General features: G+C 45.3%; 1 protein-coding gene across 2 annotated transcripts in view; it reads left to right on the forward strand.

The window, feature by feature from the left end:
• Positions 1–19,185, forward strand: part of LOC133555033 (ELKS/Rab6-interacting/CAST family member 1) — a 488,824-nt gene that overhangs the window by 7,048 nt on the left and 462,591 nt on the right. For both annotated transcript variants that reach the window (XM_061904451.1, XM_061904452.1), the window contains exon 3: positions 1,232–1,954. In XM_061904451.1, coding sequence (XP_061760435.1) covers positions 1,232–1,954 — 723 coding nt within the window. The remainder of the gene's footprint in view (positions 1–1,231; positions 1,955–19,185) is intronic.

Raw genomic sequence — 19,185 nt, forward strand, 5'->3', positions numbered from 1 at the left:
AAAAGTATTTAGTCAGCCTCCGATTGTGCAAGTTCTCCCACTTAAAATGATGACAGAGGTCTGTAATTTTCATCATAGGTACACTTCAACTGTGAGAGACAGAATGTGAAAAAAAAAAATCCCGGAATTCACATTGTAGGAATTTTAAAGAATTTATTTGTAAATTATGGTGGAAAATAAGTATTTGGTCAACAATTCAAAGCTCTCACTGATGGAAGGAGGTTTTGGCTCGAAATCTCACGATACATGGCCCCATTCATTCTTTCCTTAACACGGATCAATCGTCCTGTCCCCTTAGCAGAAAAACAGCCCCAAAGCATGATGTTTCCACCCCCATGCTTCACAGTATGTTTGGTGTTCTTGAGATGCAACTCAGTATTCTTCTTCCTCCAAACACGACAAGCGGTAGGAAATGGATGGATGGATGGATATTTAAATGATCAGGCGCCACCTTCAACTCAGTCCTCAGTCTGTTCTACCTTTTGAATATTAGATCAGATGCCTGTGAATATAATCGATTCATGTAGTTTTTGTTTTATATTTTTATTGATGAGAATTTTAAAACTAAATTCAAAATATTTTTTAAAGGATTTAAGCAAGCAACAAAGTTATGGGGTATAATACATGTGAAGTCATTAGGTCAACAGGTAACTGAAGACTCCAAATGACCCTCAGAGGTAAAATATGGTGTTGCTATGGTTCAGTCCTGTGAGAGTCTAATGAGGTGTAACTTGCCTACAGGCTTCAACTTGTACCAACTTTGTCACTGCACAGCATAAGCTTAAGCTGAAATGACACAAAGCCAACATGGATTGACTTAATGCAACTGTTAAATATTTAGTTTCATCTGTCAGTTGATTTCGGAATTTCAGACCCATTTGTTCAGTTATATGACTGCCGCACTGAGGATATTGGTAGGTGGTAACTGTAACTGTTTGTTTACTTAGATTCAGACGTCAGATATTAACATTTTCTCTCACTTGGCTGTACTTCCATCCATCCATTACACTAAAAGCATAAATTGTCTCCTTGTGTTTTGATGTGAAATGTCGCCCTCATGTGGACAAATCAATCCACTGAGGATTACAAATCAAGACTAATGCAATTTGGACATCTTCAAATATTTAAATTTCTCTTTCTTCTTGGGGCTTCTTGCATGTGATCTTGAGTTTTGGTCTTGCTGCAACTGAAAAGTAAAAAAAATCATGTTTACTATTTTTTCTTCTTGCAGCTTCCTTTAACAGTTCAAGAGCTCCAGGATGAGCTAAGGGCCCACAGGGAGATGAACAGCCGCTTACAGCAACAGCATCAGCAAGGGACGTCTGGCTCGTGTCGTGATATTCGCATGGACCAGGACCACAGAGGGGGACTTAGCCCTGGTCACACCCCCAAGAGAAGCCCCAGCAATCATCACAGTCCGGGACCAAAGAACAGCCCAAGAGCGAGTCCATCCAACACATACAATCCAAGGCAGAAAGAAGCTGACATCATCATTCACAGCCCTGGGTATGGCTCTAACAGCCCGATAGCCACACAAAGAGTCAGCCCAGCTAACACCCTTAAGCCTGGTCCAATGCACAGCCCAAATCCAGTGGCAGTACCCAGCCCAAGTATGGTTCCACACTGCGGCACTTGCCAGGTGCCAGGGTGTGATGGATTCATTTCCTCCCCACAGGATTCATCACAAGAGAATTTCCTCTACCTGCAGTCGGAGCATGAGCGGCAGGCCAATGAGCTTTTCTTGCTGAAAAAAACCATGGAAGAGATGGAGATGAGAATTGATTCTCAGAAGCAAACGCTGGGTGCTCGAGACGAGAGCATCCAGAGGCTCCTGGAGATGCTTCAGAGTCAGGGCCAAGTTCAGAGACAGCGGGGTCGGGGACAGAGAACAAGCATCTTAGCTATGGCAGCACAGGAGGCTGAAGCCCAGTTGGAAAACATGCATGTGAGAGAGGTGAGTTTTTGACAGACTGACTGTGAACGTTTGTAAAAGAGCACTATGCTAGATTTTTAACTGGGCAGACTTACGTAATCTATCTGTTTAGCATGTTTTACTCTTGTTCTACATGATGTGGAAGTGCAATATAATGAGAATGAGGCGTTTTTTAAGCTGTCCCTGGTTTATATCTTATGCCAATGTAAATTCTGGTTAACAGTCGGGTATATAGATTTACACAATATCTTGTGAATCTCCCAAGTCACAATTTTAAGAAGTGCATAACAGTTAGGTAGGTGTCATGCAGTGAACCGCCACTTAGGACCATTGGTCACGGCGAGGCGCAGTTGGGAGAGTGGCCGTGCACAACCCGAGGGTCCCTGGTTCAATCCCCACCTAGTACCAACCTCGTCACGTCCGTTGTGTCCTGAGCAAGACACTTCACCCTTGCTCCTGATGGGTGCTGGTTAGCGCCTTGCATGGCAGCTCCCTCCATCAGTGTGTGTGTGAATGTGGAAGTAGTGTCAAAGCGCTTTGATTACCTTGAAGGTAGAAAAGTGCTATACAAGTACAACCCATTTACTAATTATCTTGAAAAGGGACGGCGTGGCGCAGTGGAAGAGTGGCCGTGCGCAACCCGAGGGTCCCTGGTTCAAATCCCACCTAGTACCAACTTCGTCACGTCCGTGGTGTCCTGAGCAAGACACTTCACCCTTGCTCCTGATGGGTGCTGGTTGGCGCCTTGCATGGCAGCTCCCTCCATCAGTGTGTGAATGGGTAAATGTGGAAGTAGTGTCAAAGCGCTTTGAGTACCTTGAAGGTAGAAAAGCGCTATACAAGTACAACCCATTTATTTATTTAAAATTGTAACCAGAATGTGTTATTTTGTGGGTAAGATTTATGTATATAAACTGAAGTAAAAACTAATTTTTCTGGCGATCTAAGGACCAATCGCAACAGAGTATGCGTGGTTGAGGGAGGAGGCTGCCAAATCTTAGAGTTTTGGCCATGTAAACTTTGAGATTTATGGAATATTTTATTAAAATAAACCTTTTATAGTGAACCACTTGGATCCAATATAATTTTTAAAATCCCATTGAATGATCAGGACACAGCCCCTTTAAAAAATGGCCTTAAGTATGTGGACAGGGGGCTTATAAATTCAAACTAGTTATTGAAACATGTTGTTGAGGGGTTTCGGGCATGCCCAGCGGGACGAAGATCCCGGGATAGATCGAGAACACGCTAGAAAGAGGCAGGTCTTATATGTACGGAGAACGATAAGCCTGTGTTTAGCCATGCGGCAGAACAGTCAATGTGTATACTATGCACTATGCAGTAGGCTCTTTGGATGCATGTGCTCATATGCCAGTTTTATATGGGCACCATGCATGTGCAGTATATGCAAATAATTGCAAAAAATCACACCAGGACGTGTTTGTCCAAACTTACTGAATAGCAAATACTTGCTATTTAATACTTGAAATATATTTCCCATCTCCTGAGTGAGCCACTTTCATTGACTGAGAAATGAAAAGGTTGTGTTATCTGTGAGAACAGGTGGACTTGCAGCATGCTGCTTTGGCCTTCTGCCCTGGTTATTTTTAACTCTAAAATCTTCTTAGCGCTTCATTTCCCGACCTCTCTGTGTGCGTGTGTGTGCATGACCACAATCTACAACTATTGTTTCCACCATACTGATTTTTGTTTTTGCCCTTGCGTTATGCATCTCACTGTAGGTTTACTTCATGAAGTCTAAATGATTGTGTGTTTGTGAATGTGAACATGTAAGCACATCTGGGACCTGGTGGCTTTGCGTTTCTACATAGGCCACTCCCCTTCGGGGCTTGGGCATGGGATATTAACCCATGCAGGGTGTCACTATGGTGATTACAGGTCTTTTAATGTAATGGTTCCTGTGCGTATATGTGTGTGTGCGAGGTGAGTACTTAACACACACAAACTCTGTTGTATGCTATTTTTAACTGCTTAAATGCTTGCTTGCTTATTATACTCGTGTGCCTTGGAGGATGTGGGTGGCTTGTTCAAAATTGTATCTATCTGATTGTTTGTGTTTATTCCGTAGGGGAAAAAAAAAAAAAAAAATATATATATATATATATATATATATATATATATATATATATAAAAGACACTTTATTGATGATTTTACACTGAAAATATACTATTCAGGATGTAAAGACGTGAAAATTTAATTTCATGATTATCGTGGCCAAAATAATCAGGGTTGTCATTATTATTATTATTATTGTGGTATTGTTGAAAGTGCTTAAAAAGTACTTATACATGCACTGAAATTGTTTGACCAAATTATTTATAAAAAAAACAAACTTCTCAGACAGTAATGTGTTTTTTGTATACTGTAAGTTTAGATTTTGGTATGCCGTTTCCTAATGGGAAAATACATTAATGTTTGTTGTTTTTATGTTGACATTTAAGCTAGCTAGCTGGCTGAAGTTAGTCTGTAAATATATCAAAGTTCATATATCAATCACGTTCTTTTTGATTTTAATTTAAAATGGTAATACTAATTGGCTGGAGTTTTCACGTGGTTCTCATTAATAGCATTTATTGTCACATCAGTAATATCTTTCAAGTTTTAGTTGCTAAATAATTACAAACCCCATTTCCATATGAGTTGGGAAATTGTGTTAGATGTAAATATAAACAGAATACAGTGATTTGCAAATCCTTTTCAACCCATATTCAATTGAATGCACTACAAAGACAAGATATTTGATGTTCAAACACATAAACTTTAATTTTTTTGCAAATAATAATTTACTTAGAATTTCATGGCTGCAACACGTGCCAAAGTAGTTGGGAAAGTGCATGTTCACCACTGTGTTACATCACATTTTCTTTTAACAACACTCAATAAACGTTTGGAAACTGAGGAAACTAATTGTTGAAGCTTTGAAAGTGGAATTCTTTACCATTCTTGCTTGACTTGATGTAAAGCTTAAGTTGTTCAACAGTCCGGGATGTTGTTGTCGTATTTTACGCTCCATAATGCGCCACACATTTTCGATGGGAGACATGTATGAACTGCAGGCGGGCCGGGAAAGTACCCACACTCTTTTACAACGAAGCCACGCTGTTGTAACACATGGCTTGGCATTGTTTTGCTGAAATAAGCAGGGGCGTCCATGATAACGTTGCTTGGATGACATGTGTTGCTCCAAAACCTGTATGGACCATTCAGCATTAATGGTGCCTTTACAGATGTGTAAGTTACCCATGCCTTGGGCACTAATACACCCCCATACCATCACAGAAGCTGGCTTTTGAACTTTGCGCCTATTACAATCCGGATGGTTATTTCATCCTTTGTTCTGGAGGACACCACGTCCACAGTTTCTTAATGTAATTTGAAATGTGGACTCGTCAGACCACAGAATACTTTTCCACTTTGCATCAGTCCATCTTAGATGAGCTTGGGCCCAGCGAAGCCAGCGGCGGTACTGGATGTTATTGATAAATGGCTTTCGCTTTGCATAGTAGAATTTCAATTTGCACTTAAGAATGTAGCGACCAACTGTAGTCACTGACAGTGGTTTTATGAAGTGTTACTGAGCCCATGTGGTGATATCCTTTACACACTGATGTCGGTTTTTGATGCAGTACCGCCTAAAGGGATCAAAGGTCCGTAATATCATCGCTTACGTGCAGTGATTTCTCCAGATTCTCTGAACCTTTTGATGATTTTACGGACAGTAGATGATAAAATCCCTAAATTCCTTGAGAAATGTTGTTCTAAAACTGTTCGACAATTCGCTTACAAATTGGTGACCCTCGCCCCATCCCTTTTTTTGAATTACTAAGCATTTCATGGAAGCTGCTTTTATACCCAATAATGGCACCCACCTGTTCCCAATTAGCCTGCACACCTGTGGGATGTTCCAAATAAGTGTATGATGAGCATTCCTCATCTTAATCAGTATTTGTTGCCACCTTTCCCAACTTCTTTCTCACGTGTTGCTGGCATCAAATTCTAAAGTTAATGATTATTTGCAAAAAAAAAAAATGTTTATCAGTTTGAACATCAAATATGTTGTCTTTGTAGCATATTCAACTGAATATGGGTTAAAAATGATTTGCAAATCATTGTATTCCTTTTATATTTACATCTAACACAATTTCCCAACTCATATGGAAACGGGGTTTGTATAAACACATCCAACAGTTGTGTGAAAAAGGTCATGGGTGTTTGATACTTACATCGAATTGTGGTCTGAAGAATTGGAGAGTCAAACACCAGGGTTAAATGCTAATTTATCTAATTACTTATTTGCATGCGTTATTCCTGCATTTGCTGTTGACTTGTTAAAGTGGTGTTTTGGCCCCACACTTGGACTCTCACATATTGTGATGTGCTTCGAAAGAAGGTAGCACTACTGAAAATGACCCTGTTTTAACAGGGTTTCTCTGGAGGATGCTTATCGTTATTTGAACAAAGAAAAAATATGAACTTAGTTTTGCAATTGTTATGTTTATTAATTACTGTATATTATTAGTCTTCTTAATTGTCTTCATAGCCAAGGATGCATTGGTTAGAACAGTGGTTCTCAAATGGGGGTACGCGTACCCCTGGGGGTACTTGAAGGTATGCCAAGGGGTACCTGAGATTTTTTTTTAAATATTGTAGAAATAGCAACAATTCAAAAATCCTTTATAAATATATTTATTGAATAATACTTCAACAAAATATGAATGTAAGTTCATAAACTGTGAAAAGAAATGCAACAATGCAATATTCAGTGTTGACAGCTAGATTTTTTTCGTGGACATGTTCCATAAATCATGTTTATGTTTAAAATATAATTTTTTGGTGAACAAATGTTTAGAATTAAGTTCATGAATCCAGATGGATCTCTATTACAATCCCCAAAGAGGGCACTTTAAGTTGATGATTACTTCTATGTGTAGAAATCTTTATTTATAATTGAATCACTTGTTTGTTTTTCAACAAGTTTTTAGTTTTTTTTATATCTTTTTTTTCCAAATAGTTCAAGAAAGACCACTACAAATGAGCAATATTTTGCACTGTTATACAATTTAATGAATTGGAAACTGATGACATAGTGCCGTATTTTACTTTATCTCTTTTTTTCCAACCAAAAATGCTTTGCTCTGATTAGGGGGTACTTGAATTAAAAAAATGTTCACAGGGGGTACATCACTGAAAAAACGTTGAGAACCAATGGGTTAGAACATATTTAGGGAACATATTTGAAAATATTACTGCTATAATATATATAATGTACTTTCTAGTTTCTCTAACAGAGACTTAAGGTCTTTGAAATCATAAACCAGATGTGTAGTCACTTGAACAGTATGCCTGTCTTTATGTCTGAACGCTATGCTCCTGAGAAGTTATAAAACGTTCTCAAAATCACTATTTAACTGCTCTAACTGCTTCTCAGGTAACGGTGCGCGTGTGTTGCCACTATTTTGTACGAGTGTATTACTATTAGTCAGTGGTCATACTGGCTCAGGTGAAGTTTTTTTGTTTGTGAAAATATGGTTGACACTGTTGTAGTCCAATGCACAGATGTCACCTGCATTTAATAGCATTTCCTTTTGCAGTACAAGCAGTGCCCACAAAAGGGCAGTGTTCTGTTAGGATTTACTCATACTGTATATTCTACAATTACCCTAGTGCTTGATACACATGCACAGTTGAAAAGCAAGGCTTTGTAGCGCTGACCTGTTGCTCAGGGTACACACACTTGTATACATTCTGGGATTTGTACATGGAGAAGACATCAATTTTATTGCATGCAAAATTGATAGGTAGCATTTGTCTCAGATATGGATGAAACCTCACTCTGGAATAGCTGGTCTAGTTCTGTTTCACTACTGTGCTGTACAAAAGAATACAATAACATCAACAAACAGATTTATAAACAGTGACATATATATTTTCATATAAGAGTTTCCTTTTAAGTATGGTTGTTCTATTCTTTGTGCTTAGTTTACACTTTGACTGCTTAATTGTGTGAATGCTCCAAAGCATCGGCTGCATCCTCCTTTCACATTTTTCATCCGATTCAATAACAGTTTGCCCCAAAAAAATTCTGGCCATTTTTTAAAACTTCCACAATTCCCACATTTTTTATCTGAGTCTAACCATTTCATGTACAATACATTCTGATAATTCATGAAATTCAAACTACCACTTTTCCAAATAATGAAAAAATCGAAAAATTCCAAGAATATCCAGTCCACTTTTTTTTCCCCCGATCACTCTTTCCACATTTTTGACCCATTTTAACCATTCCACCAACAAAACATTCCTCTTAGTAAAGACATTAAACAAAGTAGTTATTAGAACACAAATAAATGCTGTTTTCCCAAACTTCCAGGAATTCCTTAATACCATTTCTAAATAAAAAATGTTTACTACTTTAACATTTCTTGATCAGTTCAAACAATTCCAACACAAACCATTTCAGCTCATTCAGGCTATTTATAACTTTCCAAAAATTCCCAGTTTTCCCGAAATTCCTAAATTACCAGAACATTTCCATTGAAATGAATGGGACATTTTTTCAAAGTTCCACAATTCCTACATTTCTCAAACAATTCAAACCATCCTATCCATTTTCTACCGCTTATTCCCTTTTGGGGTCGCGGGGGGCGCTGGCGCCTATCTCAGCTACAATCGGGCGGAAGGCGGGGTACACCCTGGACAAGTCGCCACCTCATCGCAGGGCCAACACAGATAGACAGACAACATTCACACTCACATTCACACACTAGGGCCAATTTAGTGTTGCCAATCAACCTATTCCCAGGTGCATGTCTTTGGAAGTGGGAGGAAGCCGGAGTACCCGGAGGGAACCCATGCATTCACGGGGAGGACATGCAAACTCCACGCAGAAAGATCCCGAGCGTGGATTTGAACCCAGGACTGCAGGACCTTCGTATTGTGAAGCAGACGCACTAACCCCTCTGCCACCGTGAAGCCCCAATTCAAACCATTCCAAGATAAACATACTCCACTAATCCTGGACCTTCAGGCTAGTCACACTGGTTTAAATGTAACTTAGATATTGGGTTTCACTATATAAAGCGCTTTGAGTCACTCGAGAAAAGCGCTATATAAATATAATTCACTTCACTTCACTAGTCTTTGGCATTCAAACTAATAATGTCCCAAGTTCCAAACCAAATTTGGTTTTCTTGGAATTCTGTAACACAAGTTGTCAAATAAAAACTGTCACCACAAACACATTTACCAACCGATTAAAACATTCCAACACCTATTAATACAGCTCATTAAGGATATACATGCAATTAACCATCTTCAAAAAATTCACACTTTTGCTGAAATTCCTAAATTACCAGGACATTTTCATTGAAATAATGGGACATTTTTCAAAGTTAGACAAGACCCACATTTCTCAACTGATTCAAACCATTTCAAGATCAACATAATCCACCCATCCTGGACATTCATGCGACTTAACACTTTCCAAAAATTCCCACTTTTCCCGAAACTCCTAAATTACCAGGAAATTCCCAAAGAAACTAATGTGTGGTGAGCACATGTGTGGTGATCAAAATAGGTACTTTATATACATATAGAGAGAAATTCACAAAGAGTGGATTATTTCCGGTTCCGGACAAAAGGGTCCAAGGAAGTCAGTCCTCGTGCGGTTGAGCTGTTCCTGTTGTAACTGTATAAGTGGAAAGTAAAGTATTGATGCACTTTGTCTTCGACTCCTGCCTAATCAATTTTTCAAAGTTCCACAATTCCCACGTTTCGTGACAAACTGTTCCAACACAAACCCGTGCAACTCATGAATTTTGTTACATGGCGCCATCTTGGAAGTATGCTAACTGTTGTAATGTTTGTATGCCAATGTTTGTGCGGTAATGTTACAGTATATGCTAGCATTTTAGGTAGTTTTGTATGTTTTAACCCAGGGGTGTCAAAGTCAAATACAGAGTGGTCCAAAATTTAAAACTGAACAAAGCCACGGGCCAAGGTTGATCAAATTAACCTTTTAATAGGGACCCAAACAAGTTTTGCAATGAATATTGAACAAGCAAGGCTTGAATAAGGCAGCATGGTGGAACAGGTGTTAGTGCATCTGCCTCACAATACGAAGGTCTTGAGTAATCCTGGGTTCAATCCCGGGCTCGGGATCTTTCTGTGTGGAGTTTGGGAGTTTGCATGTTCTCCCCGTGACTGCGTGGGTTCCCTCCGGATACTCGGGCTTCCTCCCATGCAACAGGCAGAGCTTATAAAACGTAATAGTGCAAAATCAACTTTCAAAAAAGAAACAAAAAAACATCAGTGGTATATTAAATAAAAAATTATTTAAAAAATGATTGCCTCTTTTCTATTTGCAGCTTTCTGAGGTAAATATCTACATTAACTTTTTCCACAGGCTAATTTGAAAATAAAATAAAAATGTGGTGGGCGGGGTTTGGTGGTAGCGGGGGGGGGGGGGGGGGGGTTTATATTGTATCGATGGACGGGATTCTTTGAAAGTCTCCACTCAAAGATGTCAAGAAATGCTGACTCGATGTACGATCATTACCAGCTTTAATGATCATGTTAATTTTGAACACACACTCAAGTGAAAGCAATGCGTACTTACTCAACAGCCCCACAGGTCACACTTATGATGGCCGCATAAACAACACCAAAACTGTCACAAACATGCACCCCACTGTGAATCACACCAAATAAGAACAACAAATGCATTTCGGGAGAACATCAGCACCGCAAAGCAACAGAAACACAACAACACAAATACCCAGAACCCCTTGCAACATCAACTCTTCCGGGACGCTACACAGCCCCCACCTAGCTGGGTTCGTTGTCCCCAACAGCCCATGTGTTCATCACAAAGTCCCGTAGGTGCTGAGGTAACTGCCGTCGTCGACGCCCCCCTGTTGGCGGCTGGCTGCTACCACTGTCTGCAGGTAAGTCAGAAGGGGGGGTTATTTCAGCTTCCTCATTTCTCCCTGGGGGAAGTTCCCTCTCCGGCAGAGTACTTGAGTCCAAGTGCCCCTGGCTCTGGTCCAATGGCTGGTATGGGGCCAAGCGGTCCCGGTGCAGCACCACCAGCCGGTTCCGAGGTGCCAGTCGTATCCGATAGACCACGTCGGACAACCTCTGGAGGACCTTGCAGGGTCCCACCCAGTGGCTAGTGAGCTTTGGGGAGAGTCCTTTCTTTCTCACCGGGTTGTAGACCCAGACATGTGCGCCGGGTTCAAAGGCCTGACCTCGACTGCGGAGGTCATATGCTCGCTTCTGTTGGACCCCACCCTCCATTAGGCTGGTCCGGGCAAACTCGTGGGCCTCCCGCAGCCGCTCCATAAGGTGGTAGTAGTAGTCCAGGCCCGGTGCTCCGCTCACTTCTGATGCAGGGGTGCAGCGTGTTTACTCCTGCACCGCTGTCCTGTAGGCCCAAAGAATGAGTGGGAGGTGTAAGTCCCAGTCTCTCTGCCACTTGTCAGTGAGAAAGGCAAGTTGTGTGGCCAAAGTCCTATTAAAACGCTCCACCAACCCGTCGCTCTGGGGATGCAGCGGTGTGGTACGAGTCTTTTTCACACCCAGGCGACGGCACACCTCCTGGAATACCTGGGACTCAAAGTTCCGTCCCTGGTCGCTGTCCAGCTCCTCTGGCGCTCAGAATCGGCAGAACATCTCCGAAACCAATCTCTCTGCAGTTGTCGCAGCGCTCTGGTCGGGTACCGCATACGCTTCTGGCCACTTTGTGAAATAATCCATGGCCACTAAGATGTAACGGTTTCCGCTATCAGTGACCGGGAACGGGCCTAGAATGTCCACACCCACTCGTTCCATAGGGGCCCCCACCTGGAACTGCTGTAAGGGAGCATGGGAGCGGCGCGTGGGACCTTTCTTTGCGGTGCATGCATCACAGCGGTGGACATGCATCTCTACGTCATGGCGACAGCCTTGCCAGTAAAAACGCTGCCTCAGTTGGAGCAAGGTCTTGGTCACTCCAAAATGGCCAGTCCCTGGGAAGCCATGCATCACTTCGAGGACCTGAGGCCGCAGCACACGGGGTACCATGAGTTGGATGGCAGCATGTTGTCCTGTCGGGGCTTCCCAGCGACAATACAGCAGGTCGCGAGACAACAGGAGGCTGTCCCACTGGGAGTACAGTGCTTTGGTCTCAGTGTCCAAGTGCACCACTGTGGCCCATTCCGGCCGCCGCTGTGCCCCCACCCAGCTGCAAGCTCTCTCAAGCAATGGGTCTTGCCTTTGATGGTCGATCAATTGTTGGGGGGTGAAGCTGTCCAGGCCAACCGTGATGTCATGTGGCCTGACTGCAGCTACTGACGGGTCTGGCATGCACCGCTCCTCCGCCCGCCGGCAGAAACGACACGCCTCCTCACAGGGACGTCTGGACAACGCGTCAGCGTTGCCATGCAGGCGGCCTGGTCGATGAGAAATCGTGAAGTCATATTCCTGCAAGATCTCGACCCACCTGGCAAGCTTCCCCTCGGGTTCCTTGAAGTGTCGATGTCGTGGAGTACGAGACTGGTGTGCGTGCAATCTTCATCTTTCGCTGCAAAAATGTCCTGGAAGGCATTTAGTAAGCTTTTCAGTCGCTCCTGTTGATTAGTATCCTGGCCTTGACTGCTTCGCTCCAATAGTTCTGCAATAGCTTGCTGAGTCTCTTTAGTAGGCGGCCTATTAGTAGACGGGTTAGGTTGAGACTTCTCCTGGTCCACCATAAAGGCCGTAGCAGGGGATGGCTCTGTGGGGGCTGTCACTCTGCAGGCGCCGGGCTCATCAGTCCCCTGAAGGGCAATTGTTTTCTCACCAAGATGAAGCATGGCCCTAGATACATCGACCACGGCTCCCCACATCGCTATCAGGTCAAGTCCAACAATGCAGGGGTCTTGAATGTCAGCCAGCCGGAATGGGTGTTGTCTCTCTTGGTCCGCCACCTTAATGCACACTGTCCCTTGGCCCAGAATGGCGGCCTTGCTTCCTGTGACCGTTGTAATTTGGGTGTTGGTGATTGTCCAGCCTGGTGGCAAGCTGTGCTGCAAGTGAGGAAGGACACCCGGCCGAATGATGGAGATAGTGGACCCCGTGTCAACCAGGGCTCTGCATAATGTTCCATCAAGCTCACATTCCATGTATAGCCCCCGGCCCTACCCAGGCGGCCCAGGCGCTGTGCGTCACCTTCGGGTACAGTGGAAACCATCCCGGGTGTCAGTTCCCCGACACTGACACCCCTCTCTAGTTTGACGACACTTCAGCAGCAACATCAATGGGGTAAGGGGCTGGACAGTGTCTGGCAATGTGGCCAGGGACACCGCTGCGGTAACAGTTTAATGCGGTCTGCCTCCTCCGGGAGGAGCGTAGCCGTGGCGTTGCAGTCACTTGGTCGGCTCCCTCTCGTTCTGTCCCGTCACATCCAGCCTGGCGGGCTAGCGGAACATCACGGCGGCCATCTGGATACAGGACGTGCTCCACACGTTCCGCTTCAGTCAATGCAGAAGAGAGAGAGTATTTAGCAAACAGTCTGAGGTGTTCTCGTAGTCGTTCAGGCTGTAGACCACGGAAAAAGCTTGCACGGTGAGCTCTTCTTGTAATACTTCTGGAAACGCTGGGTGGCCCCTTCGCACCAGACGGCGAAGGTCCGCAGCATAAGCTCCGAGACTTTCTCCTAAAAGGCGTCGCCGCTTGTACAGCTGCTCTCGTGCCTCGTCTGCATGGATTGGTCGCCCGTAACGTCGTTGAAGAGCCTCGCGCATGGCATGCCAATCAGCCAATTCCTCCTCTTGTAAATCGACCAAACACTGTAGGGCTGGGCCTTCCAGGGACAGCGCGACATGCCCTGCGGTTGCCACATCAGACCAGCCATTTAAACGTGCTGCTAGCTGGACCTGAAGGAGGAAGGATTCAATAGAGCCTTCTCCACTATAGTGAGGAAGCTTTGGTGTGGCGATGCTTGGCCTGTAGTCATCTCGTAGGAATTTTGTGTCCACCATCAGCACAGGAGAGTCACTTCTTCGCCTGGCACTCCTTCCCACACAAGGCGCACTTCCTCCATCCGGTTGAACTTTCACTCTTGTCCCATCAGATTGAGCTTCCATTCTTCCTCCGAGTAGATGGGCCTCCAGTCCACTAGGGTGGCGCAAGTTCCTCTCCTTTACGTGGCGCTGAGGTAATGGAGCCTCCAATCCACCAGAGCGGCGCTTGTTCCTTTCCTCTTCCTGGTGATGAGGTAGTTAGTCTTCATTCGGAAGTGCATTCTCCAGGCATTTGATGAGATCCTCAAGTTTCTCTGAGAAAGCCATCCCACGTCTGACACCAATGTAGCGTTGGACGGGATTCTTTAAAAGTCTACTCAAAGATGTGAATGCTGACACGATGTACGATCATGACCAGCTTTAATGATCATGTTAATTTTGAACACACACACACAAGTGAAAGCAATGCGTACTTAGTCAACAGCCCCACAGGTCACACTTATGGTGGCCGCATAAACAACACCAAAATTGTCAAAAACATGCACCCCACTGTGAATCACACCAAACAATAACAACAAATGCATTTCGGGAGAACATCAGCACCGCAAAGCAACAGAAACAGAACAACACAAATACCCAGAACTCCTTGCAACACCAACTCTTCCGGGACGCTACAATATTGTAGCGTTCCAGTAGAGTTAGTGCTGCTAGGGGTTCTAGGTATTTGTTCTGTTTATGTTGTGTTACGATGCGGGTGTTCCCCCGAAATGTGTTTTGTCATTCTTGTTTGGTGTGGGTTCACAGTGTGGCGCATATTTGTAACTATGTTAAAGTTGTTTATACGGCCACTCTCAGTGTAATCTGTATGGCTGTTGACCAAGTATGTGTGTGTGAAAGCCGCATATATTATGTGACTTGGCCAACACGCTGTTTATATGGAGGAAAAGAGGACGTGACGACATGTTGTAGAGGACGCTAAAGACAATGCCTATAAGGCACGCTCCCAATATTGTTGTCCGGGTGGAAATTGGGAGAATGGTTGCCCAGGGAGATTTTCAGGAAGGGCACTAAACTTCGGGAGTCTCCCGGGAAAATCGGGAGGGTTGGCAAGTATGAGTATTAGCGGTGAATGTGGTGTTACCGGCGGGCCAGCTCTAATGTTAATTTGATATTGCCTCAAGGGCCAAATGAAATTAAACAGGGGGCCAAATTTGGTCCGCGGGCCAGAGTTTGACACCCATGTAACCCATTAACCATGGATTTCATTACTTGGTGCCATCTTAGAAGTATGCTAGCGTTTTCCCTGTTACCATGCAAATGTTAGCATGCTAAAGTGTTATGCTAACATTTGATCTAATTTTGTAAATTTCACCTAATCATGGATTTTGTTAATTGGTGTCATGTTAGAAGTTTGCTAGCTGTTCCGCTCTGAGCTTGCTAATTTTTTATGCTAGTTTTAGCTAATAGGTCACATTTAGAGCTAAAATTCATAGGTTATGTTACTTTGTAACCTCTTGAAGGATGTTCTAGCTATACCAACATTCAGTATTTCAAGATTCATACTACTTTTCAGTACAGCTTCTGTTCTTCAACTCTCAAACCATTTTAACCTTTAAACTATTTTAACATTCAAACCATTGCTACATTCCACTCGTATTTCAGTTTAGCCTCAGCTCTGATATTTAATCCATTTCAAACAATTCAATATGTCAACATTTTCACCATTCAAACCATTTCTACATTCCACTAGAATTTTGTTTAACGTCAGCTCTTCAACATTAAAACCATCTCAACATCCATCCATCCATCATCTTCCGCTTATCCGAGGTCGGGTCGCGGGGGCGGCAGCCTAAGCAGGGAAGCCCAGACTTCTCTCTCTCCAGCCACTTCGTCTAGCTCTTCCCGGGGGATCCCGAGGCGTTCCCAGGCCAGCCGGGAGACATAGTCTTCCCAACGTGTCCTGGGTCTTCCCCGTGGCCTCCTACCAGCTGGACGTGCCCTAAATACCTCCCTAGGGAGGCGTTCGGGTGGCATCCTGGCCAGATGCCCGAGCCACCTCATCTGGCTCCTCTCGATGTGAAGGAGCAGCGGCTTTACGTTGAGCTCCTCCCGGATGGCAGAGCTTCTCACCCTATCTCTAAGGGAGAGCCCCGCCACCCGGCGGAGGAAACTCATTTCGGCCGCTTGTACCCGTGATCTTATCCTTTCGGTCATGACCCAAAGCTCATGACCATAGGTGAGGATGGGAACGTAGATCGACCGGTAAATTGAGAGCTTTGCCTTCCGGCTCAGCTCTTTCTTCACCACAACGGATCGATACAACGTCCGCATTACTGAAGATGCCGTACCGATCCGCCTGTCGATCTCACGATCCACTCTTCCCCCACTCGTGAACAAGACCCCTAGGTACTTGAACTCCTCCACTTGGGGCAGGGTTTCCTCCCCAACCCGGAGATGGCACTCCACCCTTTTGCGGATGAGAACCATGGACTCGGACTTGGAGGTGCTGATTCTCATTCCGGTCCCTTCACACTCAGCTGCGAACCGATCCAGTGAGAGCTGAAGATCCCGGCCAGATGAAGCCATCAGGACTACATCATCTGCAAAAAGCAAAGACCTAATCCCGTGGCCACCAAACCGGATCCCCTCAACGCCTTGGCTGCGCCTAGAAATTCTGTCCATAAAAGTTATGAACAGAATCGGTGACAAAGGGACAGCCTTGGCGGAGTCCAACCCTAACTGGAAACGTGTCCGACTTACTGCCAGCAATGCGGACAGAGCTCTGACACTGGTCATACAGGGAGCGGACTGCCACAATAAGACAGTCCGATACCCCATACTCTGAGCACTCCCCACAGGACTTCCCGAGGGACACGGTCGAATGCCTTCTCCAAGTTTTCAAAGCACATGTAGACTGGTTGGGCAAACTCCCATGCACCCTCAAGAACCCTGCCGAGAGTATAGAGCTGGTCCACAGTTCCACGACCAGGACGAAAACCACACTGTTCCTCCTGAATCCGAGGTTCGACTATCCGGCGAAGCCTCCTCTCCAGTACACCTGAATAAACCTTACCGGGAAAGCTGAGTAGTGTGATCCCACGATAGTTGGAACACACCCTCCGGTCCCCCTTCTAAAAGATAGGGACCACCACCCCGGTCTGCCAATCCAAAGGTACCACCCCCGATGTCCACGCGATGCTGCAGAGTCTTGTCGACCAAGACAGCACCACAGCATCCAGAGTCTTAAGGAACTCCTTGCCGCTGAGGAGCTTTATAACTACCTCAGCAACCTCAGCCTCAGAAATAGGAGAGCCCACCACAGAATCCCCAGGCACCGCTTCCTCAAAGGAAGACGTGTTGGTGGGATTGAGGAGGTCTTCGAAGTATTCCCTCCACCGATCCACAACATCCGCAGTCGAAGTCAGCAGAACACCATCCGCACCATACACGGTGTTGATAGTGCACTGCTTCCCCTTCCTGAGGCAGCGTATGGTGGTCCAGAATCGCTTCGAAGCCGTCCGGAAGTCGTTTTCCATGGCTTCCCCGAACTCTTCCCATGTCCGAGTTTTTGCCTCCGCGACCGCTAAAGCTGCACACCGCTTGGCCTGTCGGTACCCGTCCACTGCCTCCGGAGTCCTATGAGCCAAAAGAACCCGATAGGACTCCTTCTTCAGCTTGACAGCATCCCTCACTGCTGGTGTCCACCAACGGGTTCTGGGATTACCGCCACGACAGGCACCAACAACCTTGCGGCCACAGCTCCAATCAGCCGCCTCGACAATAGAGGTTCGGAACATGGTCCACTCGGACTCAATGTCCCGCACCTCCCTCGTGACATGTTCAAAGTTCTCCCGGAGGTGTGAATTGAAACTCTCTCTGACAGGAGACTCTGCCAGACGTTCCCAGCAGACCCTCACAATGCGCTTGGGCCTGCCAGGTCTGTCCGGCATCCTCCCCCACCATCGCAACCAACTCACCACCAGGTGGTGATCGGTAGAAAGCTCCGCCCCTCTCTTCACCCGAGTGTCCAGAACATGAGGCCGCAAATCCAATGACACAACTACAAAGTCGATCATGGAACTGCGGCCTAGGGTGTCCTGGTGCCAAGTGCACATATGGACACCCTTATGTTTGAACATGGTGTTTGTTATGGACAATCCGTGACGAGTACAAAAGTCCAATAACAAAACACCACTCTGGTTTAGATCCGGGCGACCATTCTTCCCGATCACGCCTCTCCAGGTTTCACTGTCGTTGCCAACATGAGTGTTGAAGTCCCCCAGTAGGACAAGGGAATCACCCGGGGGAGCACTTTCCAGTACTCCCTCGAGTGTACCCAAAAAGGGTGGGTATTCTGAACTACTGTTTGGTGCGTAAGCACAAACAGTCAGGACCCGTCCCCCCACCCGAAGGCGAAGGGAAGCTACCCTCTCGTCCACTGGGTTGAACTCAAACGTGCAGGCTTTGAACCGGGGGGCAACGAGAATTGCCACCCCAGCCCGTCGCCTCTCACTGCCGGCAACGCCAGAGTGGAAGAGGGTCCAGTCCCTCTCGAGAGAACTGGTTCCAGAGCCCTTGCTGTGCGTCAAGGTGAGTCTGACTATATCCAGCCGGAACTTCTCTACCTCGCGGACTAGCTCAGGCTCCTTCCCCCCCCAGTGAAGTGACGTTCCATGTCCCAAAAGCTAGCTTCTGTAGCCGAGGATCGGACCGCCAAGTGCCCTGCCTTCGGCTGCCGCCCAGCTCACAATGCACCCGACCTCTATGGCTCCTCCCATGAGTGGTGAGCCCATTGGAGGGATGACCCACGTTGCCTCTTCGGGCTGTACCCGGCCGGGCCCCATGGGGACAGGCCCGGCCACCAGGTGCTCGCCATCGTGCCCCAACTCCGGGCCTGGCTCCAGAGCGGGGCCCCGGTGACCTGCGTCCGGGCAAGGGAAATCTGAGTTCATTTTGTTGTAATTCCATAGAAGTCTTTGAGCCGCTCTGTCTGATCACTCACCTAGGACCTGTTTGTCTTGGGAGACCCTACCATCTCAACATTCAAAATTATTTCCAAATGTAAACCATTTCAACATTCAAACCATTTTAACGTTTTAACCATTTCAACATTCAAACCATTTCGACATTCATCATACATTCCATCGCCATTTCAGTTCAGCTTAAGCATTAGAGCATTCACATTAAATTTCTACAGAAATTGCTTCATCTAGTTACCTTTACTTTTCAATTCAAGTAATTTCAATTAA

The sequence above is a fragment of the Nerophis ophidion genome, linkage group LG06, assembly GCF_033978795.1.
Source record: "Nerophis ophidion isolate RoL-2023_Sa linkage group LG06, RoL_Noph_v1.0, whole genome shotgun sequence".
Lineage (NCBI taxonomy): Eukaryota > Metazoa > Chordata > Actinopteri > Syngnathiformes > Syngnathidae > Nerophis > Nerophis ophidion.